General features: G+C 33.3%; 5 protein-coding genes and 1 long non-coding RNA gene across 6 annotated transcripts; 3 read left to right on the forward strand and 3 right to left on the reverse strand.

Moving 5' to 3' along the window:
- Window positions 1-1,159: 1,159 nt before the first annotated feature.
- Window positions 1,160-1,831, forward strand: LOC143545103 (uncharacterized). The gene is made up of 3 exons (XR_013137368.1): window positions 1,160-1,193; window positions 1,348-1,471; window positions 1,730-1,831. It is a non-coding gene; the product is annotated as an uncharacterized LOC143545103 (long non-coding RNA).
- A 156-nt stretch (window positions 1,832-1,987) lies between these two features.
- Window positions 1,988-4,810, forward strand: LOC143545088 (DNA-(apurinic or apyrimidinic site) endonuclease, chloroplastic-like). The gene is made up of 8 exons (XM_077037034.1): window positions 1,988-2,002; window positions 2,092-2,532; window positions 3,264-3,374; window positions 3,478-3,615; window positions 3,701-3,748; window positions 3,848-3,928; window positions 4,027-4,186; window positions 4,300-4,810. Exons 1-8 carry the CDS (start codon window positions 1,988-1,990, stop codon window positions 4,419-4,421), a joined length of 1,116 nt encoding a protein of 371 aa, XP_076893149.1. The 3' UTR covers window positions 4,422-4,810.
- A 907-nt stretch (window positions 4,811-5,717) lies between these two features.
- On the reverse strand, window positions 5,718-7,998 carry LOC143545104 (uncharacterized). Its single transcript, XM_077037045.1, has 2 exons — window positions 7,855-7,998; window positions 5,718-6,599 (listed from the first exon to the last, which is right to left on the reverse strand). Exons 1-2 carry the CDS (start codon window positions 7,943-7,945, stop codon window positions 5,827-5,829), a joined length of 864 nt encoding a protein of 287 aa, XP_076893160.1. The 5' UTR covers window positions 7,946-7,998; the 3' UTR covers window positions 5,718-5,826.
- An 8,236-nt stretch (window positions 7,999-16,234) lies between these two features.
- On the reverse strand, window positions 16,235-17,410 carry LOC143545105 (uncharacterized). The gene is made up of 2 exons (XM_077037046.1): window positions 17,125-17,410; window positions 16,235-16,482 (listed from the first exon to the last, which is right to left on the reverse strand). The coding sequence occupies exons 1-2, from the start codon at window positions 17,358-17,360 to the stop codon at window positions 16,344-16,346; spliced, it is 375 nt and encodes a 124-aa protein (XP_076893161.1). The 5' UTR covers window positions 17,361-17,410; the 3' UTR covers window positions 16,235-16,343.
- Window positions 17,411-18,295: 885 nt separating this feature from the next.
- LOC143545089 (DNA repair protein recA homolog 2, mitochondrial-like) lies at window positions 18,296-20,697 on the reverse strand. Its single transcript, XM_077037035.1, has 7 exons — window positions 20,598-20,697; window positions 20,280-20,500; window positions 20,108-20,195; window positions 19,198-19,370; window positions 18,948-19,094; window positions 18,737-18,874; window positions 18,296-18,664 (listed from the first exon to the last, which is right to left on the reverse strand). Exons 1-7 carry the CDS (start codon window positions 20,695-20,697, stop codon window positions 18,365-18,367), a joined length of 1,167 nt encoding a protein of 388 aa, XP_076893150.1. The 3' UTR covers window positions 18,296-18,364.
- Window positions 20,698-22,472: 1,775 nt separating this feature from the next.
- On the forward strand, window positions 22,473-24,660 carry LOC143545106 (protein FATTY ACID EXPORT 1, chloroplastic-like). The gene is made up of 6 exons (XM_077037047.1): window positions 22,473-22,615; window positions 23,668-23,905; window positions 23,979-24,146; window positions 24,250-24,296; window positions 24,387-24,427; window positions 24,519-24,660. The coding sequence occupies exons 1-6, from the start codon at window positions 22,514-22,516 to the stop codon at window positions 24,610-24,612; spliced, it is 690 nt and encodes a 229-aa protein (XP_076893162.1). The 5' UTR covers window positions 22,473-22,513; the 3' UTR covers window positions 24,613-24,660.
- The last annotated feature ends 1,307 nt before the right edge of the window (window positions 24,661-25,967 follow it).

Consider the following 25,967-nt stretch of genomic DNA (forward strand, 5'->3'; position numbering starts at 1 on the left):
TGATAATGAAGGCAACAACCGTGGATCGGTGAGTGGGGTCCGTAGTCTAATAGATGAATTGAAGCATTAGAAGTTGCATTAGACATTTTTCAGATCAATTTGCTTATAGGGCCAAATATACACAACTTGTGCTCCATGAGTATTCTTAACTTATCCTCCATCTCTATCTTTATCATTACACTAAAAAACACTATATTTCTTTCTATTGTTTAATTAAATAATATTTTTTTTATACTTTATTATTATCGTTTTCTTTCTCCACCCTATAATTTACAAAAAAATCACTATCTTTTACCTAAATTTACAAAAAATCACTATATTTTCTCTATCCACTCTATAATTTACACTCACAACCACTCAAAATACCTTATAACTTACAAACTTCCCTCACAAATATTTAAAAGATAGAATGAGAATGCTTTGAGTATTGTTTAAAATATTATCTAATTTCATGTTCGAGAGTTCAAAAGAAAGAAAAAGAAACTAATGAGTTTCAACAAAGCTAGGAAAAGAATTTTTTATATCTCTACATCATTCTATTTCAAAGGAATGTCAGGAGACAAAAAAGTACTACCTTTTCATTTTCTTTCATCAAAAAACTCATGAACACATATATTTTACAGTTTCTTGACCTAATTCGAATTTTACTTTATCTCCACATCATTCTATTTCAAATGGACCCAACCCAATTAAAAAAAAAAAATCCATAAACCGAGTCGTTAGATATCCAAACATCAAAACATAATGAATCCACAGAAAAATATTCTTGAATCCATCACTCCATACTCGAAGTTTCTAACTTTCTAATGTAATCAATTAGAACTTAGAAGGATGCGATTGCCATCCTCCACATCATCTCCATCTAAGCCACGTGGACAATAAAATTGGTCCCTGTCGCGTCATATCCCACTCCATCTTTCATACTCACACTACAACTTAAAAAAAATCAAAAATATATTATTATTATTATTATTATTATTATTATTACTCTTTTAAAACATTTAACCCTGTTGAATAAAAATCAACTTCCATGGTCTGTTAGCTTGAAGATGACCACCTGCGTATTGAAGCAGTGGTATATGTAGTCGTCATCATCATCATGATCGTCATCGTCAACAACAAGGTGCTTGTTTATCCTCCTCATGAATCAAACGTTAATTTTAGGGTTTTCGAACTTTCTTTATCCACAAAAGGTATCACATTTCTCAAATTAATTCAATATACATTTATATACAAAATCATCTCTGTATACTTCTTATTTATCTAAAATTATTGTTTTATTGCTGAATAATGATTACCTTATTATTATTATTATTATATCTGTTTTTTTTGGGTGTGTGTGTATAGGATTGAAGTAACTCAGAAGAGCTTAAAAATAGGAGCTTTGATTTGTATAAACCCTAGAGGAATTAGGTCTCAAAGGCTTTCTTCATCTTCAAACATGAACACTTCATCAACCATTCAACCAGAGGTAACTGCATACAATAGATCTATCAACTCTCATATTCAGTTTAACTTAGAAATTAGGGTTGATGAAATTGCAATACATTTTTAACTACCTATGTAATTTGGTCCTACTGCAACTTATCATGTTATGCATACAAGTTGATCGGTACATCCCTTTCGTATTTCTAAGCTTGTCTTTAACCTGCATATAACGTAAATGCGTAAATGTCAAAGTTTTATTGTTATTTATATTCCCCTTTATTTAAATTTTGATGTGATTCAGGAAACTGTAGCAAACGGTAAAATTGCTGAAAATTCAACTGCTAGCAACAATCATGATGCTATTGAGAGAATGACGGTTCAACAACTGAAAACAAAATTGAGGTAACTTCTCTATCGGTAATCCATTGAGTTGGTTCAATATATCTTATATGATATAAACTATAAAGTATCCTTATTGAGGTTTTGAATTGTAGGAGCATTGGGGGTTCAACAAAAGGTTCTAAGAGTGATCTCATAAACACATTAAAGAAAATCTTTGATGAAGAAGTTGATGGTACTCACTCTTGTAGTTATACATTATTAAATACCCTCTACATTTCTTAACAATAATCTTTATTATCTATACACCAAGATTCTTGAGAGATTATTGAAGAAGAATCATCCCATGAAAAAAGTTCCAAAAGGAAGGCAAAGAGTTTACGCATTGAACAACATACTGAGGTTACAAGCACGGTATCTGTAGATAAGGGTATCAAGAAACGAGCAAAACGAATCACAAAAGATGTAAACATCACTTTGGAAGATTCTAAGGATGTTGAAAATGGTAAAAAGAATGATGTTTTAGAACATCAAGTGGAACCATGGACCGTTCTTGCTCACAAGAAACCTCAAAAAGAATGGGTACCTTATAATCCTAAAATTATGAGGCCGCCTGCTCTTAATTGTGATACAAAACATGTGAAGATTATGTCTTGGAATGTGAACGGTTTACGGGCTTTACTAAAGTTGGAAAGCTTTTCTGCATTGGAACTTGCACAACGAGAAGATTTTGATGTACTTTGCTTGCAAGAAACCAAATTACAGGTAAGTTTCTTCCCTTGATATCCATAACATAATATGCAAATTAGAGGTTGCAATTTCAGTCCATTTACCTATGGCCATGCCAATTTGGTTGTGTTTTATTTCAAATAGTAGCCACACTTTCCAAGATAAAGTCCCTCAATCTAATTTTGGTGTACTAAAGTTCATCAATAAAGTCACTAAACTAATTTATGTATGTTGAAATCCCTCAACGTGTATTAACTACACAAGAAAGTCCCTAAACTAGTTTTAATCTATTAAAGTCCCGCAACTTCTAAAAACTACACAAAAAGTCATTAAACTAGTTTTTTGTATATTTAAGTCCCTTAATCTGTATGCAACTCACATACTTTTGAAAATAATGACTTCTTGACTTTTAATTGGTCAAAATAATAATGTAATTTAATTTTTTTTTTTTTGCAAAAATGTTAATGTCACTTCTTCAAACTAGGACCAATTTAAGAGTTAACGAGTCATTATTTAAAAGTACAAAATCAAAAGTACGTACAGTTTAAACAAGCTTTATGACTTTTTCGTGTATCTTCTGCAAGTTTAGATACTAGAAAAGGTACTTTTTTTTGTGGGAAAAAGAAAGGATATTGTTTTTTAAGATATTAACCCTAATATATAACCACAAAGCTGTTAACCATAGCCAAATAAGGGCTACAGTTATCATTTCCGTATATATAATATCATAATTTCTTTAATTTTGTTTTGTTTAATTGTGAAAGCAGGAGAAAGATGTAGAGGCAATAAAACAACGTCTTCTAGAAGGATACGACAATAGCTTCTGGACTTGTAGTGTCTCTAAGCTTGGCTACTCTGGTACTGCAATCATCTCTAGGGTACGATCATTACTCTTAGCGACATTATTATTTTTACATAACATTATCGTTTATTATGAAAGTAGACTAGTTTATTATTTTGATATTTTGTAATCCTTGATAGATACCACCACTTTCTGTTAAATATGGACTTGGCATACCCGACCATGATAGTGAAGGAAGGATCGTGACAACCGAATTCAATTCATTTTATTTAATTAGCGGATATGTTCCTAATTCTGGTGACGGTCTTAAAAGGCTGGTAAATATACCAAACTTGTAAATTATCGATTTTTTTTAGATTCTTTATCATTAAAGTAATGATTTTATATGCTTTTTGAATCTAGTCTTACAGGATAACCGACTGGGATCCTAGTCTTAGCAGTTACATAAAGGTATAATTCCCAAATCTTAAAAATACTCAGTTATGTAATATTTGTCTATGATTTCTGTTTTTGGAGTGTTTGAAATTCGTGATAAATTCGTTTCTGTAGGAGTTGGAAAAGTCAAAACCGGTGATCTTGACTGGCGATTTAAATTGTGCTCATGAAGAAATCGACATCTACAATCCTGCGGTAAGTGATCCGTACTATAAGTGGATACTAACCACTTTTAACTAAATTGGGAACAATATTTATGAGTTGATTCATAAGTTATTGTTTCAATATTATAGGGAAACAAACGAAGTGCTGGTTTTACAATCGAAGAAAGAACATCATTCGAGGAAAATTTCCTTAAAAAGGGTTTTGTTGATACCTTCCGGAAGCAGCATCCGAATGTCGTTGGCTATACTTATTGGGGATTCAGACATGGTGGAAGAAAGACTAATAAAGGTACTTTCTTGCTGTATCATCTTATGTTTGAAGCTTATCTGATGTATGATTATTATCATCATTACATAATGTGTTATGTTAATATGTTCGGTGTTATGATAATTGATAAACAGGATGGAGGCTCGACTATTTCCTTGTATCAGAATCAATTGCAGACAATGTTCATGATTCATTCATTCTTCCAGACGTTGCAGGAAGTGATCACTGTCCTATTGGCCTTGTTCTTAAGTTGTAATTTTAGACAGATTACTTGGATGAAAGTGCAGTTTTGATGATATCACTAGATGAAGTGAGACAATATTAGCACTTTGTTAAGGTTGTTGCTTTTGTAGTAGTAGGTGTTTATCTTCATTTTCTTTATAAATTTATTAACGCAATCTTCTTTCCCTAGATTATTACCAAATTAGTATTTTGAATCTTTTGTATGCCTAGTTATAAGAAGCTTGATCAGAAAATTCTCCGCGATCTTTCGTACACATGTAGGTGAGAATACTTAGGGTGTGCGCATATGGAAAAAAAGCGACTTTCAGTTGTACATAATGCCCTATTTGCTTGTATATAAATAATGTCTCGTGCACGTGAAGATCTAGCCTTGCACCTTGATTTTCAGGACCTAAACACACTCTTTTACAATACAGGCAATGCTTTATCAAAAACCACTCAAGGAACAAACCTCATCTTTAAACATGTGACATATCCACAAGCTACCGGTGCATAATTTGTAGGGCTAGTAAACGGGTTGTGTCTATTGGTTAGGCGGACACAAAGTTAGGAAAGTTTACACTTCACACAACACAAAAATCTTGTCACGCATTAAACAAAAGTTGTCTGTTGAGATTGGTACCGTACCAGTACCCAATGTTAATAACAAGTATTGTACCGAATTTATTGGTACGGTATAGGTACAAGTATCGATACAGGTATTTTGGTATGGTACCTGCTTTGGTAGCTGTCATGTATTGGTACCGATACCTGAACCAATTAGCTTTTTTGTTGTACCCGTATCAAGATCATTGAAGATTTTAGAAAGAAAAAAAAAAGAAAGTGGTACCAAATTTTGACATAAAATATATTTTTAGATTATTTGTTATCTATTTTTTTAAGCAATTATGTTTAAACTTTACTAATTTAGTTTCAAACTTTCAAATTCTGACATAAAGTATATCAAAATAGTTTTAGTTATATAAAACCCATTTAAGAAAAGCAGATAAATATGTTTTAAACTTCACTAATTTATTTTCAAACTTACAAATTCTGACATAAATTATACCAAAATAGTTTTAGTTATTATATAAAACACATTTAAAAAAGACCCATGAACCCGCCAGGTTGACATAAACACGACTCGTTTAGCTAAACGTGTTCACAGGTTCGACCTAAAACTGACCAAACTTGTTTAGACTAAGCCCAAACCCATGGGTTTAGTGTTATGTTCATCTCGTGCCATTAATCTTGGCTAAAAAAAGAACTAGTCATTAAAAGATGATATATTGAAAACAAACCATGTATAATTAGCATCTAAACTCTCCCACATTCTTTTATCATTACCAAAACAATACTCAAAAAGAGTTTCAATACAAGCTACCAAAAACTTCAAAAACAAAAACATCATCTGCAACTCATCCTGATGAAACTAGGACTCACTGGTGCACACGAACACGTTGACTTCCACGCCCTTGAAAAGTTGACCCATGACCATTTTGACTTTCATATCTTTGACCTGTTGACTTCCTCCAGTTCCCATTACTCCTCCTCTTAGAGTAATTGTTATTCCCATGAAAGCTCTTATTATTCATATTGTTACAAACATAATAATTATTATTGTTATGATCAGCATAACCATGTGTATTCCAACCTTGATCACCTTCTTTATTACCATTATTATATTCATTCCAATCCCACCAAACATTATCACCATTTCCAGCATCACAACTATCCCAAATAATCTTACCATGATCTATACAATCATCCCAATTCACCGCACCTGGATCTTTCTTCACATCATCACTATCTCCCCAACCATAAGGCGAGTAATCCTTATACGGGTCGGGAAGCATATAATCAAAGATAACAACCGGCTCACGCGGACTACCATCATCATGAACCACATACTCATTATCAAAATCCTGAATCAAACCATGATCAATTTCAGCGTTCCAGTCGATCTTGTCAATGTATAAATCTGGATCATGAAACGTGTCATCACACGGGAGACCATGAAATTTTGCATGGAATATATCTTTCGCGGTGTGGAAGGCTTCTTTTCCAGCAGAATCATCCCACTTTAATACATTGTCATAAAGATGCGTGAATTCCTTTGCTTCCAAGAACTTTTTCCATGATAAAGATCCGACTAATGAGACGAATCTTTTCTCCCAATAGGGCACGCTTGGTTGCCAATTTGGATTCCCACCTGAAACACGTGATAAAATATTTTTCAGTTAAAGTAAACGCTATTCCCTTTTATGAACCATACAACATTAAGTTCAAATAATGAACAGTAAAGCGTGTGTTTCGAATAACCGCGCACATCTAAACTTTGCCAATTTCTAACATAATGTTTTATAGAAAACAAAATTTATAGTGAACTACTTACTATTCTGTCACCTAAAAAATATCAAAGCATCCGGTTTTGCTACACGTGATTCATAGATGTTTTACGCAATCCGCTCAAACAAAAGGATGTCATAACAACATTCATATTTTAAAAGATACCCCAAAAAGCTTTCTACTTTAAATTTGCTTACAAACCCTAAATACAGCATTCATATTTAAGCAGCATTCTTACACATAGCAACACTCTATTACATTTTACCCAAATTGTCCAAAAAATAAGAGAAAAGCAAATTATGGCACATGATTATTAACATAAAAGTATGAAGCTAGTGGAGATTTGTGTTCAACAACATAAGCATCATGATGTTTATGATATACTAAGAACTACATTCAAGTAATTATCATACAAAAAATGGAAATCAAACAAATGATTATTAACATAAAGGTATTAAGCTAGTAGTGATTTATGTTCAACAACAAATGATTTTGACACAAAATACAACAAAAAAGGATTAGAGGTGATTCGCCATTATTCAACATTAACATTTTCATACTACTGGTTTCCTTTCCCCTGAGGCTGTGTAGCTACTCAGTTGAGTCCAACAGGTCATGCATTGTAATGCTACGAGTCTATGACCCCAAGATCTATGAACGTAGTTTTCAAAAGACTTAGTTTTGCTATCCAGAAAGAGCTACCGTTTACCTTCTATTTCGATGTAATGTTTGATTATATAATCTAAAAAACTCATTTAGACAATAATAAAAAAAATTCATGCATTTTCAAACTCTTTATTTGTTAAACAAAGAGCATTATTCCTAATGAACTTCATATATTTTATAAAAAAAAAATCTCTTAAAAACTTAAAAGGGTAATGCTGAAAATGCCTAAAATCACATAACCATTGATATGAACATGCATATAGGGTTAGGTAAAACTCAATAATATTTTAATAAATTTGACCATGAACAAACAGACATACACAATTAATAACCACCAACTGCAGGTGATTCCTTTACATTTTACCCCCAATCTTCAACACCCAAATGCATGCAAACAAATTCACAAACAAACAAATTTTATAAAATTTATGTAACAGTCACAAAAATCATACCAACAGGCGGCTTTCTGTAGGGATTATTATAATTATTCATCCTTCCAATTTCTTGATTACATTTATCACCCTTTCTTCTCCACCTGTCCATGATCCCCTGCAACACAAAATAATAATTAATCAACCATTTGTTCCGATTTCAAGCACCAATCGCATCAAAATCAAATCTTTAAGAGAACCCAGAAAGCGATTAACCGAATTCGACAGGAATCGGATATGGGTACCTACAATTAGGGTTGAAATTGGACCCAAGAAGGCGGATTTTGGGCAAATTGTGATGTGGGTATTGCGAAATTATGATTGTTTGATAACCAGAAGAAGAAGAGTGAAGAGAATAAGTCTTTTTATATCGGTTTGGCGTGGCGTTTTGTGTGTGTGCAAACACTTTTGAGGTTATATTTATATTAAGTACAGATGGCATATACACATGTTACATGCTTTTAAATAGTTTTGTAAAAGTTTTTAATGTTCAAGATTGACTAATTAATTATAATAGTTTAAAGTATGATTTATTGATTGTGAGAGTTCTGGGTTTTGTTTTACTTGTTTGGGCAATTTCACCTGAGTAATTATTTTGATGGTATATAATTTATTGATGGTGTGAGTTTTGAGTTTTGTTTGACCCGTTTAGACAATTTCACTTACGTAGTTATTTACACTTGGTTCTGCTCACGTGACTTATTATTAGTAACGCCCGCAACGGTTTATAACTTTTATGAGTATTTTAGGATTATTACATTATAATTTTGGAGCATTTGAAAATTCAGTAAATATTAATTTGATTAGTTGTTTAAAGTATAAAAACGGCTGGTTTTAATTACATTCCTTTTATATGTCTAATATGTATTGTATCTGATTACATAATGATATTCCTTTTATACATCTTTCATAATAAGATTTAGTATTAATTAGTTGGTAAACGAGTATTATTATTGTAATTAATGTTACAATTTATATTATTAACAAATAAAGATTCTATCAAATATTTACTAAACTACTTGAAAAGGTTCTATAAAATATTAATATATATATATAATTACTTCACCAACTTTATCATACATGTATATTATATTTTTTATTAAGTAGTAATATATACAAAAATGACAAGTGTAATGAACATGTCCTAAATATTGCAAGTCTTTTTAGACGTGACACATGTATTTTAAGACTATACTAAAAGTGCACGTTAAATTGCAAATAATTCTAGACTCAACGTGGTAATAAATCGGGCGCGACATTGTAACCGCACAGTTCATCCATAAATTAGGCACGCTATTATATATATAAGCTTTCACCTAAAAAAGTTCAATACAAAATAAATTTTAAGTAAATAACTAGACACTTGTGACCTGCCGGTTTAAATACGATCTATGTTATTTTTGGACATTACTATTTCTAACTTCCACTACATATAATTATTTTTTATGCACCGCGTACACCTACTTATAAAATTCTTATATAATTATATACTTAGAAATAATTCAATATTAACATGTGCTCTGCTTTTAAAAAATAATAACTGTTTTAAAAAATGTATATACTAATTTCATTAAATGCTGGACGAATATATTATTCTGTACAAATATCTGAGTTTGTTTTCAAATAAATATATATACTTATAAAAAAAATTAATTTCGACTTGCAGTTATATTTTAAGTTCTTCTAGAAAGCGCAATAAATTTCTAGATTTTTTAAAATTTTTTATGTATTAACTTGCCTGGCACTGTTCAAAATATTTAACTTTAATATTCATTATAGTTTGACCATTTGATATTTAAATATTTAATTCAAAATATTTTTTAAATGATTTACCAAATTAAATATTACTTATTCAAAAAAGATTAAAACCATTGGTCTTTATTTATGTATATAGATATTTATTTAATACTTCATATTTTATTCAACAAATCCAAATCTTCATTGAAAAGGTAATCATGGATTATTAATTTAACGAATATAAAGCCATACCAAGTAATGATAATTCACTTTGGATTTGACAAACTAAACCACTTATTCATTTTGTTAATAATTATTTATTTACTTAAATTTTTAATATGGATTTGACAAAGTTAACCACTTATTTATTTTGTTAATAATTATTTATCTACTTAAATTTTTAATATTGTATTGTAATGTAATGAACATTAGGGTTTTCCGATAGGTTTTACAATAACACGCAGCGGAAGGCTGATTAATAAAAATAAAGAATCCGAACCATTGATTCGTTTGCAAAACAGTAATAAACCCGATCACAACCCTAAAATATTTAGAAAACTTTTCGTTAATTAGTTAGAGAGTATCACCATGAGGTGTGCATAAATATAAATAAAAATAATCCACAATGGACCCTCATTTTAGACATTTTATTAACAAATTGATGTGAATAAGTACTTAGTCTGTTTAAGTTTTTTTAAATGAAATTATTAGCTTAAAATGATCTGACAACGTTAAAAATGTTTCTTTTACAACTAATTGGTGGCAAATTAAACTAGTTGGCTATTAATTAATTTGTGGTTTAAATGAATAAAACAAGAGCTTTACAAGCTGAATTAAAATAAGAAAAAAGAATTAATCAAATTAAATGTTGCAATGAAACGTATAAATAATAAATTTAATTGGACATATATTCATGACCTATTATTGGTTTAGTGGTATGGTGTTTGTGATTTATCATTTTATTAGTGTGGTGAGTTTAAATATTTGCAAATGTAAATTTAGTTGGATTTTGGGTGAATAATTTTGTTGTAAAAAAAATGTTTGGGCATACAATTTCAAGTTCAAGTTTAAAGACCTAGGGTTATATAGTTGAAAATTGATGAACATTTGTTGCTGCAGGTAATTCTAGAAATAATAAAAAGATGATGATCAGAATAAAAACAAAATTCAGTTGGGTTTTTCACTTGGACTTCAGCAAAGAAATAAAGTGGGAAAGTGGTCCTGGACTTGTTGAAACGTGAAACGAGAGTCAAGGAGAAAAAACAATCAAAAAGACCCTAAGAGATGGATTCTACACCGGAAGTATCGTACTAATACTGTAATCGAATCTGAATAAAGCAGGATATCAAATACTATATCAAATATATTGATTTAGTATCAGTACCGGTATTTTGATATAATACTTACCATGGTAGTTTGGTATATTATTTCCTTACATCTGTTAATTGTATCAAATTCTTTCGCAACCAAGGTAATCAAGAAACCAAAATTCGTTTCAAGTTTTAAATTCATTTGTAATCAATTTCTATAACAAACAAGAAAGGAAGGTACAAACACCGTACCTAATATCGGAATTGATACCTAATACCTGAAATGAATTTTTTATACATTTTGAGCCCCCCCTCCTCTGGTGTCTTAGTCCAAGCTTCGCCACTATATATGGATGAGCTCGGTGTTAGAAGAAACAACTGATAAATTACACAAACACAACAGATTTTGTGGTTGACTACCGCGAATCTTTTCCTGGTTGTATGGACAGTGGCGAAGTATGCTTAGGGCCGAGGGTGGGCCCCCCCTTTTTTTGCCCAGTAGTGTAAATTTACCCGTTTTTTGCCCGAATTTATACACATAGTGTAAATTTAGCATTTTTCGACCGAAATGAGCTCGATCCCCCCCCTCGTTCTAATAAACACACGAACACAAAAGATTTTGTGGTTGACTACCACGGCTCTTCCATCATCATCATCATCATCATCATACTCAGTATATCACACGAATAGCAAAGCTATGGTAAGGTCTGAGGAGGGTAAGATGTAGACAGTCTTACCTCTATCCCGTAGGAATAGAGAGGCTGCTTCTGGTGAGACCCCCGTCTCGATAGTAGTTTTGCATCAACCCTTGGACATAAGGCAGATAACACTGAACCATCCGCACACCGTCGATTGGTGCATGTACCCTTGTCTTTCGGCTATCAACACCACCACATGATGCCTAATTAACCTTCCGCCACTTTTAACGTCATTTTCACGAGAATCGTAAAATAACGTCAAAATTAGTGCAATTTCACTTTTGCTCACCCGAGTGTTCACACATATATACATTATATGCGCGAACCGTAAGCTAGACACTACCACGACTCTTTCATCGCTTTATTAAATAAAACTGAATGTACGAACTACATAAATAAACATAATTGCCTTATTCAGTTATTTGTAGGTAGTCTAAAATTTGAAGAACAAGTATCCTTATTTTATCTCAAACTCCAATAAAATCTACAACTCAAATCCCAAATAATCTCAAAATCAAATAAACACACTTCTACCCTTCAAATTAAAAACATCGACATAATCAGATTATTAAATAAAGATTATTTGTTTATTCGGGTTAAACGAGTTAGGTTTTGTCACACATAGGGTTGTTCACGAGTCGAGCCAGGTTGGTTTCTAGCTCGGGCTCAAAATTAAACGAGGCAAAGCTAGGCTCTGAATCAATTTTGAAGTTAAACGAGCTTAAGATCGAGCCAACGAGCCGAGCCATGACTTGAGGCGAGCTTGGTTTGATTTTGGCTCGGTTACAAAAATGATCCAAACAAGCTCAAGATGTTTAATTTTATTCGAGCTTTTATCGAGCGAGCTCGTCGTATGACCAATTAGTACCGGTTTGAAAAAACGTCAAATTTTAGTGGAAGTCTTTACAATATTTTAACGGGAATTAATACCAATTTTTATTTCCACAAACATCGTTTAAAAAATATCATTTACATTTTCCTGCCATCTGGCAGGTTGTACAAAATATAGCCACAAAGTTCCAACGTTGCCTCGGCAATCTATCCCTGCTAATCCTTCTATCTTCGTATAACATCTGAAAAATACTTTTGCAAACGTGCATCAACTAATGTTGTGAATTCGTCATTGACACAAAAAAATATTTTTGTACAAAAATATACTTTTAATATTACCCACTTATTCTTTTATATATTTTTGTAATAGGATTCATTATTTTAATATTGAATATTCTATTATTATTTAATTTAAATTCTGAATTATGGATATCTACTGATCAAATCTTTATATCTGTTAGATCGTTACGGATCTATTCTTTGTTTATGATTTTCAAGTACAACATTTCTTTTGTAGTAAACAATATAACAATTGCAACTACTATTAATTTATGTTTACTTGACTAGATTTTTTTGCTCACATGAGTCCATACTAGTCATTTTGTGATTTCTTTCAATAACCAGGTCTTCTGGTAGGTCTTACATCTTCTGCCCACATGAGTCCATACTAGTTATTATGTTATCATAGTTAGGTCTCTTCTGCAGGTCTTACATATAGCAAAAGCCCATATGGTTCATACTATCAATAACTAGGTCTCCCAGTCAGTTTTACATCCTTTGACCACATAGGTCCATACCAATTATAAGTCGATCTCCACTACAGGTAAAAGCCCACATGGTCCTTACTAGCCATGCTTACTAGTCATGTTTAATTTCCATTCATCTTTCTTCGGTTATAATCATTTCTTAAAATCTTTTGTAGGCTGGATGCTATATTTACAACCAAGCCAATCAAACATTGTTCAAATATCTATATGACTAAAATTTAAAAAGGTTATAAAAAGAGAGTTGGATATACTTACCTTATCAGTTCTTTTAATAATCATTGTCGATGACCTTTACACTTGATTATATTCCATGATACCCTACTGTTGCTAACTCAATTCGACTAATCAAGTCTCATGCTTACCACCCGACTATTCTCGCAATGCCCTACTTAAAGTTGGATTACTAACCCACACTACTTCACTTGATTTTCTCTCATTTTCTATGTGACATCTATTGAGTTTGTTTTGATCAATGCGTAATATATTAATGAAAGAGGCGGTTGAAACTATTAACAACATGAGTGATGGTAATGTGGTATTAGGGAAATAAATGTGGCATGGAATTTTAAATTAAGCGTGGCACTCTAATTTTTGAGTAGGTGTTAATTCTAAAGCTAATTAATCGTATCTCAAATATCTAGAATCTAGATGCACATTCCCTTTGCCGACATATTTGAAAATAGGGAAAATATGTTTATAGGGATGGGTTAAAATATAAGGAGAAACAAAAATTAGAAGTGTGAGAAGGATTTGTGGTCTACAAAGAACACTTCAAAAAAAATTCCAAAAAATTAATTAAAAAATCACAACTCAAAATATAAACAAAAAACGAAAAAGTTTAAAAACCAAAAATGTTTCCCTCGTCATTCTTGTTCAAAAAAGACACAATATAGAGGCAAGAAACACAATGATGAAAATGAACAAAAGACACAATCATAACTAAAAAAAGACACAATAAATCGCAAAATATAATGCAATGCCGAACAAAATATAACACAATGTTGAGTAATGTAACACAATATCAAGAAAAAAAAGACACAATGTCAAGGAAAAAAGACACAATCAATGACGAAATAAACACAAAACACAATGATAAACAAAAAGACACAATGAACTTTTTCACTCAAAATTGTGTCTTTTTCGAGTTTTTTTTAAGAACGAGAAAGACGGTGGAAACATTGTGTTTTTGTTTTTTTTATATTAAATTTTGAGTTATGATTATTTATTTATTTATTTTTAATTTTTTTTGAAGGGTTTTTTTGTGTGGCTATAAATCCTTCTCATTTTTGTCTCCCTTTGTAGAATAACTTGACCCTATGTTTATAAGGCCATGAGGTGTACTCTAACTCCACTTAACTTTACATAAATACCCCATCATTCATTTTTCTCTCTTTCATTCCATCTCATCCAAAGAAAATCGTTTAATCCATAATTAATAACAAATCAATTAGTAATTAATACATATTGTTCCTTTTAACCCGTGAAAAGCATAATTCATGGGCCTTTTTATAAACTTAACACTAGTGAGAAGTGGCTTAACCTAACTAATATATTAAAGCAAAACATGTTTTCCACATGTCCTTCAAATATGTCATCCACATGGGATGACAACTAATCAATTTTCATTTATACATATTCCACCTAATTAACTAATTTTTTAATTACCACTACTTCAATTTAATACATTTTATGTTAAATCATATAATAATTAATGCATTTATTAATATTTAATATTTATTAATAACCTCAATTAAACCAATTATGACTTTCTTAGAATTATATTATTAACAATTTCTAAGCATCTCAAGTTAGTTATCACCTAAGAAATAATAACTGGTTTCCACATTTTGATCAATTTGTTGAATTTTTTTTACAGGGGTATTACGAGGTTACGGGTCAAAAGTGTATAATCTAATATTAAAGCAGGATGATTTTTCCGCATGACATCATCCTAGGGCTTCTACATAGGATGTCACGTAAATGTCATGTGAGCAGCTTCCAATTTTATCATCTCTTCTTATAAACGCAATATGGGACACGAACCCTTTTAGTTATGTTATAACCCGTGACTCAGTTTTTTATTTTCTTAACCACCCGTATATCACACGGGCTCTATCCTAGTACATATTAAAGTGTCATGTAATCTTAACTTATGTTGTACGTTAGAGTATACCCCATGACCTAAGTGTTTGGGAATTTACTTTGCATGTTCATGGGAATTAATACAAGGAATGGCTGTTGCTGCTATATTTGTTCTTTTTAATAAATTTGACTTTGTTTGGAATCGTCAAATTTGACAACAATCGATATATTAGGGATTACTCTAAATTTGATTGTTTTATTGATTTGTGATTATTAAATAGATTACAAATAAACTTAATCTTGGTATTAGAGTCGATACAGTTCAAGATTGCTAAGAGGAGAAGACCAGAGGCTACTTGAAGATCGATTCAGAGCCATTTGCACTACATATCCAAAAGCGAGTAAAGGTGGTAGAGAAAGGCCCGTAGTTACCACGTTGATCTAGACGCCAACCGCAAGTCCAACAATCTATAGGAAGTTGAGGATTCGGGAGAACAAGAAATGTAAACGACTGAAGAAGAAAGAGTGGAATAGAAAGGGACGAGACGAGAACTACAAAGAAGATTCATCGGGTGAAGAGAACCGAGAAGCCAACCAGTCCTAGATCAACAACAATTCTTATTAGACTAAACTAGGAGAAAACTAACTCAAAATTCCCTAGATTTGTAAATACAACAATTAGGTCTAGTGTTAGTGCACATGGATTATAGCCAACTACAGACCAACTGAGATGCAAGCTAGTAGCTCCGTGGTTTATGTTGAATCTACTAAATATCTTCGTCATTTGTCATGAGAGACTGAGTTTTCCGGCAAAAAAAATACGTTTTTTCTGCTACCGTTGAGTTGACTAACGACGTTAGGATTCCGCTAGTCGTGAGTTGTTGGGAGCAAATACTAAAAGATGGCGTGCTATTGCACGTATCTTTGGCTCGACTGGATCATTCAAGAAACTCTTATACCTTAATGAGTTCATCGCTTACCAATTCATTTTATTTTATAGATATAATAATTTGAATCGTTTATACCAAATTGGTGCATTAGATACAAAAAACCATAATTATATCCATACAAGCAAAGACAAAGTACTACTTATCAACTTGATTCAGTTTGCCTAAACCATTGCAATTAGCACAAACGATCTGCGCCTGGTCCTTCCTTGCTGCATTTGCGTTCAACTTCCCGCCCGCTTTCCTCACGAACCCAGCACCATCACACACCGGGCACCTGCCATACGCACACAGCAAACGCTTATACCAAATTTATTGTTTTGCACATACTTATTTGGTTTACTATGGTTATAAGAGCTATATTACTTCCACCAATCATCAAATAGAAGATTTTCCTAATTAAAAACAATATAAACTTACTTGAATGACTTTTGACACGTTTCCTAGTTTTTGTAAGAAGTGTGCTTCATTTGAAACCGTGAAACCGTCTAAAGCGGTCACTGGTTTGGTTTTCTAAAAATAATACAGTTGGTCAATTTAGAAAAAAATTTCAAACCGTATTAAACGTTGAAACCGAACGGGAAAACAATACCTGACCATACCATTTTGAGCTTCATCACAAATTATATATATATATATTTTGGCCTTTACTATTTTAAGTTGGATTACACATATTTTACTTGACAATACAATACAAAGAGTCGTATTTGATCGTATTCTATACACATTTTATTATAAAGACGCAATAAACCCAAACCATGAAACCTTATCGGCCTGGGTTGAATAGGCTTTTAGTTACGATCTAAAATAATATAAAAAAATAGTTACTAATCGTTTGAATCACGAGTTGACTTAAAAACCGTCAAAACTACAATGTTAACACACACCTATACCACATTTGTTGCGTTTTTAAACTTACGTGTCCTTGCGGGAGAAAAGTATCGGGAAGGCGGTTCCAATAAGTGCGACCGCAGCTGCACCCGCAATGAGATAAGTCGTGCCATCCGATGACACATCGCCCACGGCTGCAACCACGGTCAGTGATCCTCGCTTACAGGTCATGTTAAGAGACTGGAGTCTAGGTGCCGAGGTGGGACCATGGACAGCTGGTTTGTTGGCACATGAGAGAGTTTGTAGAGGAGAAATGGCAGCCATTGTTACTAGTTGTTAGTGTTGTGTAGGTACATTTGATGTCAGGTTGCAGTTTTGTAACATGTAATATGGTGTTGTGTCCATTGATAATTTGGGTCTGAGGATAAGGTTAAACTGGAAAAATAGAATGGATATTGTTGGGATAAGGTGGGCCCACTTCGACTGTCCAACCAACACTATACTTTTCATTTTATGCTGCACACGTGTTTTTATTCAAAATTTAGATATTTTAACGCTTGTATATATATTTTTTGAAAGCCATATGGTTTTATAAGTAGGGAGAATTACCAAAATGGTCCAGTTGACTAATTAAATCAATAATATTGACTTAACTTTTAAATATTTTCAAATCAACTAGTGTTTTGACAAATGGCTTTTGGCTGAGCAAATTTCAATCTTTGCGCGACAAATTCTCAATCATGGCGTGACGGATTTCATTTATGGCGCGACAGCTCCATCATACGTCATATGGGAATTTGATAATTTTGATGTGATGAGTAAAGCGTGCCATGTGGAAACTTTTGGTTAGCCGAAACAATTACATGACTAAAAACAAAGTAGGTCAAATTTCTTAACTAATAGAATATAGCGGGTGGTACTTTTGTTTTTTCTAAAACGTCTTTTGACTGTAACTCGTTTTGACTGAAACCAAGCTAAAACTGTTTTTTAAAGAGGCCCCGTATTGGCCCAGACATTTCTCTCATAAACCATTTTGATCCGAACATGTTCTGATTTGTCACCTGTCTGACTCAACCCGCCCGTTATGCAATGTATACTCAAACCCATGTACTAAAAGATAATAAAACCTAGTTTAGAAAAAGGACCCCGTGCTGCTAAAGGGCAATCATAACTGCATTTTTTGAGAAATAATGTTGAATGGTTTTCTGATAAATTTCCCAAATTACATTAATCAACTCATGTTTCCAATAACTATTTAACCAGAATTTCACCTAAAACTTTCATAAATAATAAAAAAGCTACAAAGGTACCAACCTTTTTGGCCAGGATCATGATTCAGAATCTTCATCAACACGAAATAACTGTCTTCTCAGAGTCTTAACCAACTTATCACAAACCCATTCATTTTTAATCAAATAACTTTCCGCTTGTACTTTACCGTTAACAACTTCTCCATCTATGAAGTAACAATTTCCCTCTTTCAAAACAACCCCGTGTTCACAAGCCATTTCTAGAATATCGGATGCACGAGATATGCCTTTTCCAAATTCGATCTCCAAGTCCGCCTTTTTCATTGCAGGTGCTAATTTGTTCTTCATCACCTCTACACATATTCCAAGACCCGTAACCTAAAAATAGAAAATTAAGCTAAATGCACTAGATTTTGTACCTACTAACCAAAAGTAACTGAAATTTGTTACCTTTTCCTGAGTTTTGAGCAACCCTTTTCTAGCAATTCGCATACGAACAGCAGAGTAAAATGGCAACGCATTTCCACCACAAGTCACTTCACTTACATTTTTAATTCCCTCTTGACGAGCTTTTAAATTTGATCTCACCTGAATAATCATATAATCAGTTGGAAAGAAACATTTATAACAGTTTAGATCACTTTAATAATAATATTCGAACCTGATTTACAAATATAATAAGAGTCTCTGACCGACATAAAGAAAAATGAATCTTGCGGAGTGCTTGTGTCATTATCTTTGACTGCGTCTCGACTCTATTGTCACTTATTAGACCTGCTATTTCACTTTGGGGAATAAGTGCAGCAACCTACAAAAGTCAAAACACAGAGTCAATGCCATGCAGAAAACATGCATGCAATTATATGATTGTCTACCAGGAATATTAATTTATAAAAAAAATAAAGACTAACACTATCAACGACAATCACATCAACCGCTCCACTTTTTGTGAGAGTATCAACAATACTCAGCACATTTTCAGCAGAATTTGGCTGTGAGATGAGAAGACTTTTGGTATTTACACCAATTATTTCAAGGAGTTTAGGATCGAGTGCGTTCTCCACATCCAAATATGCACAATAACCTACCAAAATAACAATTCTACAACTTTAAAATGTGACAGAAACTTAGGGGCCGTTTGGTTCACTTAATATGATGGAATTGGAAAACATTCCATTAGAGTTCGTGTTTGGTTGGTTACTGATAGAATTGCAACCAATAAATTAACAGAAACCCAGAAGTGATTTTAAACACAAAAGTGATTCTACAAAACAATTAAAAAAAACCCAAAAGTGATTCTAAAAAACAATTAAAAAAATGATTGAAAAACACAGAAGCTACTATCAATCCAACAAGATTTAACGGATTAATTTCAATACAAATGAAATATCCAAATTAACAAAGGAATTCATTAGATTGGTTTCGGCACAAAATTTCGATGGAGTAATTCCAATATTTAAATTTCCATTGAATTTAACTTTTGTAACCAAATTTCCAACCTAAAATTGGTAAAGACGTATTAAAGATGTGAACTTGATGAAGCAAACTAAATTGATTGAACCAGCTGCCCACATGCGATTAATCCTAGAAGTCAGACTGTGGTCAATGATGAAAACCTTCGAATCTAAGGTATTTAAGATGAAGAAAAATGGTGGTTTCCGGGCGTGAATTCTAGAGATGAAGAGGAGTGGAGCATGTAGGGGTAATTTTGTCATATAATTTTTTCACATTCGAATTTCGTCAGTAAAGTTATGAACAAATCACATTTCACGAACCAAACGACCCGTTATGTTAATGGAAAAAGAGAGTATTTGAGCACACCTCCAAGCTTTTGAGCTTCCCTGATTACAGTTAAAGCAAGTGTGGTCTTGCCAGACGCCTCGTGCCCGTAAATTTCAACAATCCTTCCCTGTAACATAAACACTGATTATATTATAATTTACAAAACAAAGAGACTACACAATATAAGGATGGTTGTTCGTATAATAATAACCTTTGGCAGTCCTCCAATTCCAAGAGCAAGATCAAGCTTTAGCGAGCCGGTGGATATTACGGGCTTCACTCGAGCACGGAAAAACCGCTGCAAGAACAAAATGGAGTCTCCATCAAAAGATCCAGCAAGTTTTGATAGGGCTGAATGAAGAGCTGTGTGCTTTTGTGCAGCTGTGATGTCATCATGAAGCTTATCATCTTCTACATCTGAAGCAGCTTCAACTGCAAATAATAATAATAATAATAATAATAATAATAATAAAACTAGGTCAATTTGCAAATGGTGTTATATAATTGAGTAGTATTATGTTGTGAGTACCTGAAGATGAGAAAGCATAAGTGATTGTCTTAGTCACATTGATGATGATTCCTTTGTGACGATGCTTGCAGGAAGAAAGGAGATTTGATCGGAGAGACATTAGACTTCGTTTTGCATTAAGGCGCCATTAATGATAACTGCACCGGAGGGAGTATCACCACGGCGGCGCAATTGACGGAGCTAACCAAAACCCTTACAACAGAAACCGGACCCAAATCTCTCAATAGGCTTTTCGGTTCAGCTTAACCGGGTTTCGAGTATTTAGGAAAAAAAATTATATCTGAACCGGGTTTCGAGTATTTAGGAAAAAAAATTATATCTAAACTACGCAGTATATTCATCTTCACTTGTAGGGATGTAAGTGAACCGTATATTCGACGGGAAGTTTGTTTATGTCTGTTTATTTAATAAACAAACCGGGCATGAACAAAAAAAATTTGTCTGGTAAGCTTAATAGGCGAGCATAGACAGAGGTCACGTTCGTTCAATAGTGTTTGTGAACGTTAGGTAATGTCTGTTCGATTGCGTCTGATATAGCAAGATAGAGGCCCTAATCTATAGCAAGAGTTTAACCGTCTGCATTGATGGACTGAAGCAGGAATGAGAGTAACCTAGTCTCCTTATGATTATGAAGTAAAGCAATGGAAGAGAAAAAACATGTATAATCGGGAACCATCTACGGCTTGAACACTCCTTCTTGCCTTTCAATTTCGACCTATGCTTGGAGGGAATAGTGACTTCTTGTAGTAAATGAATCAGAACATATAGGTAGCAACTATCTCGAAATGGACAAATGAGTATGGGTGAAAGGCCCACCTTCACCTACGACTAGAGGAAAGTTCAAGTCGACCAATGTGATAGGTGAAGAACTAACTTCTCTGGTGTACGCCAAAGGATTCGCAAGTAGGGGATGACTTGTCTGTCCGGTAATGCTATTGATATCGCTATTACTACGGGCTTCATAAAAAAAACAAAGGTAATGCTATTTGTTTCAGCTAATATTCATTTTCCTATTAATATGTAATACTTATTTTGATAATCGTAGGGGAATGATGAAAACGGTTACGACTTAAAAGTATGTTGAGATTTCTTGAAGAATGAAAATTTTGAATCTTGTTTTTAGTGAAACACTAGGAGAGTTGTGGATTTTGAACTCCAAGTCATTATTTTGATATGACTATGTTTTGTTACTATATTAAGCGCTAAGTATTTTTTGGTTACTATGCACCAACTGAAATATAAGCATATAGAAAACAAGTATAGGGAAAAGGCAAGACGAGTCGAAGAAAAAGAAACGGTTTTGGAAATTATAGAGTTACTTTGTACCTGTAATTTTGTTATCAATTTTAATAGCGTGTTACGAACTATAAAACTAACCGTATATGCAGTGTCATTCATCCAAACACCATCATAAATGTTTCAACTTAAGTGTCTTAACATTTCAATGGTGGTTGTTTTCTCACGAGTTAACGCCTTCGTAGCAACGCACGGGTAAAAAAACTTGTTTTCTTTATTTTTCAAATATACTACCAATATAATGAAATATTATTTAATTTATTTCTATAACCTATAATTTGTTTATAAATTAGTTATGATACTAAAAGCTTGGTCCAAACCGTTAACCAGTCGGACCAGTAAATTCGTATTTTCAGTTTAATGTTTCAAGAAATTGATATTTAGACAAGATAACAATCACCATAGAAATTAATTAAAAAATTATAAATTATATTAATACAAAATACGTTCGTTACATTAACAAATGAATTAGTTAACACCAAGTCTAAACATGTTCATTTTATAATACCTGCGTGTTGAATAATAAATTTTAATAATTTATTGAACCAACAAAGGGCCAAGATTTGGAAGTACCCCAAATCAAAATCATCATTTTGACTATAAAGATTTCAAAGCAAAAAATGGCATCAACAGCAGCAGCAGCGTCCCAATTATCATGTTTTTCTTCGATCCACAGCAGAGCCAATCGATCACGCCCCCAACCCCACCTCCTTCGTTTCCAGGTACGACTTATTATATTGCTGCCGCTCATTTTAGGGTTTTTTTTATCAAGTCTGTAGCTTATGATTAAGGGTGTTTGGATGTGGGTTTTCAAATTAATGAATTACAATGTTGTAGTATTCGCTAGGCGTTAGTTGGGAGGTGGGGTGGGGACTGGTGATTAATCGGTGCCTTGTCGGGACTTTACAACCATGACTCCAACAAGTTGCGAATGCTAAAAGCTAAAATCAAGGGTAACTTACACCATTGTGAAACTATCTGTCAAGTTGCCTGCGTAAGAACTACAAGAGACAACGCACGCATTCTTTGGGACCCAATTGCTCCCCTCTAAGTTAAAATAGGGAGTTACTTCGTTCAAATCTATCAATCTGTCTGTTATACATCTGACCGAGAAGTTACCTGAAACCGCTAAATCCCATGAGGTCGGACCCTCGCCTGGCTCCAAGACCACCGGTTGACACATGATAAGAAACCTTCTCAGTTCACCGATCTCAACCATCCCCACTGACCACATATCTCACCCGAGACCATAACTAATCAATTTGCCACTGAACACTCTTTTAGAGCCTCGAGAGCATAAAAGAAATGAGAGCCCAGTAATAAGAGGCTATTCTCAAATCCAGCAATCTAACTAAAACAGGGAGTTATTCCTGCCTTTTACACGTTGCTTAATGCACGTAACTAAATTGATCCCATTTTTACAAGATTAACTGAAATATTGATAGTTCCAAGGTCATGGAACTGAAACCTTTGCTAGAATCGCCTGCCATGACCTCGGCGAGGGGTGTGTAGACCAAATAACCTTTCGTCATAACCCTTCCTTTTCCACCTTGATTTCGCCACCACAATTTCACAAGCATGTTTCATTAACTCTTTTTTAGATAATATGTTTCATTAACTCATTTTTTTTTATCATAAAGATGTTTTTTGTTTTAGTTATAGTGTGAGCATTATAAATGTTAGATAGTTATATATATGTAACTTTAAAGTGGTTTTTTTGATGATTATCTGGCAGTTATCCCTAACAAGTATTATTTCAAATATTACTTTACAGTTACAAACTGCTATAAACGGTGATGGACATGCAATAAAAGCATTCGGTTCAGGTAGCAAGTCGGCTTTAAAGTACACAACAAAAGCATCAAAATCAGATAATGATTTACTAGAGAAACCGGACTCAAACGTAGAAGAATATGTCAATGGAAAAGACATAAGTGAACCGACACAGAATATTGACACGGAGCCAAAAAGAGCAGCAAAGATTCATGACTTTTGTTTTGGGATTCCTTATGGTAAGTTTAGATGTTTTTATTTGCAAGGATTAATATTAGCATTCTTTAAAAATGTATTGTTGCTGTTTTTGAGGTGGGATTGTTTTCGGTGGGGGTGTTGTTGGTTTTCTGTTCACAAGGAATTTGAATAGTTTGATATCTGGTGGACTTTATGGTGGTGTTTTGCTGGCACTTAGCATTTTAAGTTTGAAGGTTTGGAGACAAGGGCATTCTAGCTTGCCATTCATACTTGGACAAGCAGGTGGGCGATAAATGTCAAACCGAATATATATTTTGTTGCTAGACTTTATATCACCATTAAATTTACATAATTTTAATACTTCATAACTACTTTAACTTGGCAGGAATTGCTGCTGCTCTCCTTTGGAAGAACATGCAGACCTACTCATTAGTAATGTTTAACTCGCTAATCATTTAATGATGAAATTGACAAATTAAAAGCGAATGCGGTTTTCTAATTCAATTGTATTTTGTTGTGCAGACGAAGAAAATATTACCAACAGGCTTTAATATTGTCATAAGGTACAAGTTATTAGCTTATTTATGAAGAATATTAAGTTAATGGGTGATGCTTATATGTTAAAAATCAGTTTGCTATTTGCTTTTTTGACAGTGCTGCAATGCTATGCTTCTATGCTTATGTGGTGATATCTGGTGGAAACCCGCCTTCAAAGAAGCTGAAAGCTGCTACTGCAGCCCCATCTTAAAGTGATGACCTTGAATCTAAATATAGTTTGAGTGATGGACATTTTTGGGTTTTTTTAGTGAACTATTGGATTAAAGAAGTAAAGAGATGTTTTAAACTTTGTAACTTATATGAGTTTCAGTTTTTTTCTTTTTTATACTGAGAGATGTATGCAAATATGCTTATAAGCAAACGTGCACAATGAACTTATTTGGGTCAAATCGCATCTAATGGGCTAAAACGATGCGAAATCACCTGTTTGTTTGGGTCAAACTGGTTTTAGTTGGAACTGGTTTTTGAGTGTGGAAATGAGCAGTTCGGTTCGATTTTGACATGGACCAGAACACAACACATGCCCAAAATCGTGATAGACAAGCATTCAAGCACGGTAGACGTGCACAAATCGGGTTCAACTGGAAAACCCGAACCGGTTCGAAACCGGTTTTTTCACACCGGGTTGTAAAATGGAACCGGTTCCAATCAAGAACCGGTTCGGTTCCAATCAAGAACCGGTTCGGTTCCCGACCCGAACCGATGCCCAGATATGCTAACTTTTAAGAACCGGGTAGGGTATGAACCGGAACCGGTTTTTACGTAAAAACCGGTTCCACCGGTTTTTTTTGAAATTTAAATATTGTAGCCGTTAGGAACCGGTTCCAACGGCTATATAGCCGTGTTTGACCGTTGGAACCGGTTTTTTAACTACAAATAGGTTATTTTCTTACTATAAATAGCAAGGTTTGTTTGTGTACTTGTTAAACCAATTCCAAAACTATAAAACACACTCCAAACCACAATTAACCTTAAACCGACAACAAATGGCAACTAATGATGACGTTGTTATGGTGATCGAAACAACAAGATGCCCCGATGTTTGGGTTCATTACGATTTGTGTCTCATGACCGACTCACATGAGTTGGCACGTTGCAAATATTGCTCGAAGTTTCTTAAAGCAGGGTCCAACTCGACATTACGAAAACATACGAATAAGTATTGTCGAGAGAAAAGAAGGTTGGAAGCTAAAAAACGGAAGTGGGAGAGTCGTCCGGCTCTACAACCCAAAAATAAGTATTCCCGGATTAAAACGACGGACTTTGTTTTTTATGTTTTAGTTGTTATGTTTAGTATCGTTTATGTTTTAATAATGTTTGTAATAGTTATTTTTTAAATAAATAAAATGTTCGTCGTTATTAAAAAAGTAACAAAAATTAATCATGAGTAACAAAAGTAATTATAATAAAACAAATCAAAGCTAAATATTAGTTGAACAAGTTACAAATAATTTTACCAAAACAAATAATTACAACTCTTCTTCGTCTTCATTCTCGTCTTCACCCTCGTCTTCGTTATCGGAAGAAACCCCGTCCTCCGCCTCC

The sequence above is a fragment of the Bidens hawaiensis genome, unplaced genomic scaffold (genome assembly GCF_021521415.1).
Source record: "Bidens hawaiensis isolate Kalapana, Puna unplaced genomic scaffold, B.hawaiensis_p1.1 tig00013821_1, whole genome shotgun sequence".
Taxonomy (NCBI): domain Eukaryota; kingdom Viridiplantae; phylum Streptophyta; class Magnoliopsida; order Asterales; family Asteraceae; genus Bidens; species Bidens hawaiensis.

Coding starts and splice junctions, on each gene's coding strand:
- LOC143545088 (XM_077037034.1), top strand. Junction 3,375..3,477: donor GTACTGCAATCATCTCTAGG/GTACGATCATTA, acceptor AATCCTTGATAG/ATACCACCACTTTCTGTTAA. Junction 3,749..3,847: donor GTCTTAGCAGTTACATAAAG/GTATAATTCCCA, acceptor TCGTTTCTGTAG/GAGTTGGAAAAGTCAAAACC.
- LOC143545104 (XM_077037045.1), bottom strand. CDS start 7,945: ATGGACAGGTGGAGAAGAAAGGGTGATAAATGTAATCAAGAAATTGGA. Junction 6,600..7,854: donor CTACAGAAAGCCGCCTGTTG/GTATGATTTTTG, acceptor CACGTGTTTCAG/GTGGGAATCCAAATTGGCAA.
- LOC143545105 (XM_077037046.1), bottom strand. CDS start 17,360: ATGGCTGCCATTTCTCCTCTACAAACTCTCTCATGTGCCAACAAACCA. Junction 16,483..17,124: donor CTTTTCTCCCGCAAGGACAC/GTAAGTTTAAAA, acceptor TGCGTATGGCAG/GTGCCCGGTGTGTGATGGTG.
- LOC143545089 (XM_077037035.1), bottom strand. CDS start 20,697: ATGTCTCTCCGATCAAATCTCCTTTCTTCCTGCAAGCATCGTCACAAA. Junction 19,371..20,107: donor GGAAGCTCAAAAGCTTGGAG/GTGTGCTCAAAT, acceptor TTATTTTGGTAG/GTTATTGTGCATATTTGGAT. Junction 18,665..18,736: donor TGCTCAAAACTCAGGAAAAG/GTAACAAATTTC, acceptor TTCTATTTTTAG/GTTACGGGTCTTGGAATATG.
- LOC143545106 (XM_077037047.1), top strand. CDS start 22,514: ATGGCATCAACAGCAGCAGCAGCGTCCCAATTATCATGTTTTTCTTCG. Junction 24,147..24,249: donor ATTCATACTTGGACAAGCAG/GTGGGCGATAAA, acceptor TTAACTTGGCAG/GAATTGCTGCTGCTCTCCTT. Junction 24,428..24,518: donor GGCTTTAATATTGTCATAAG/GTACAAGTTATT, acceptor CTTTTTTGACAG/TGCTGCAATGCTATGCTTCT.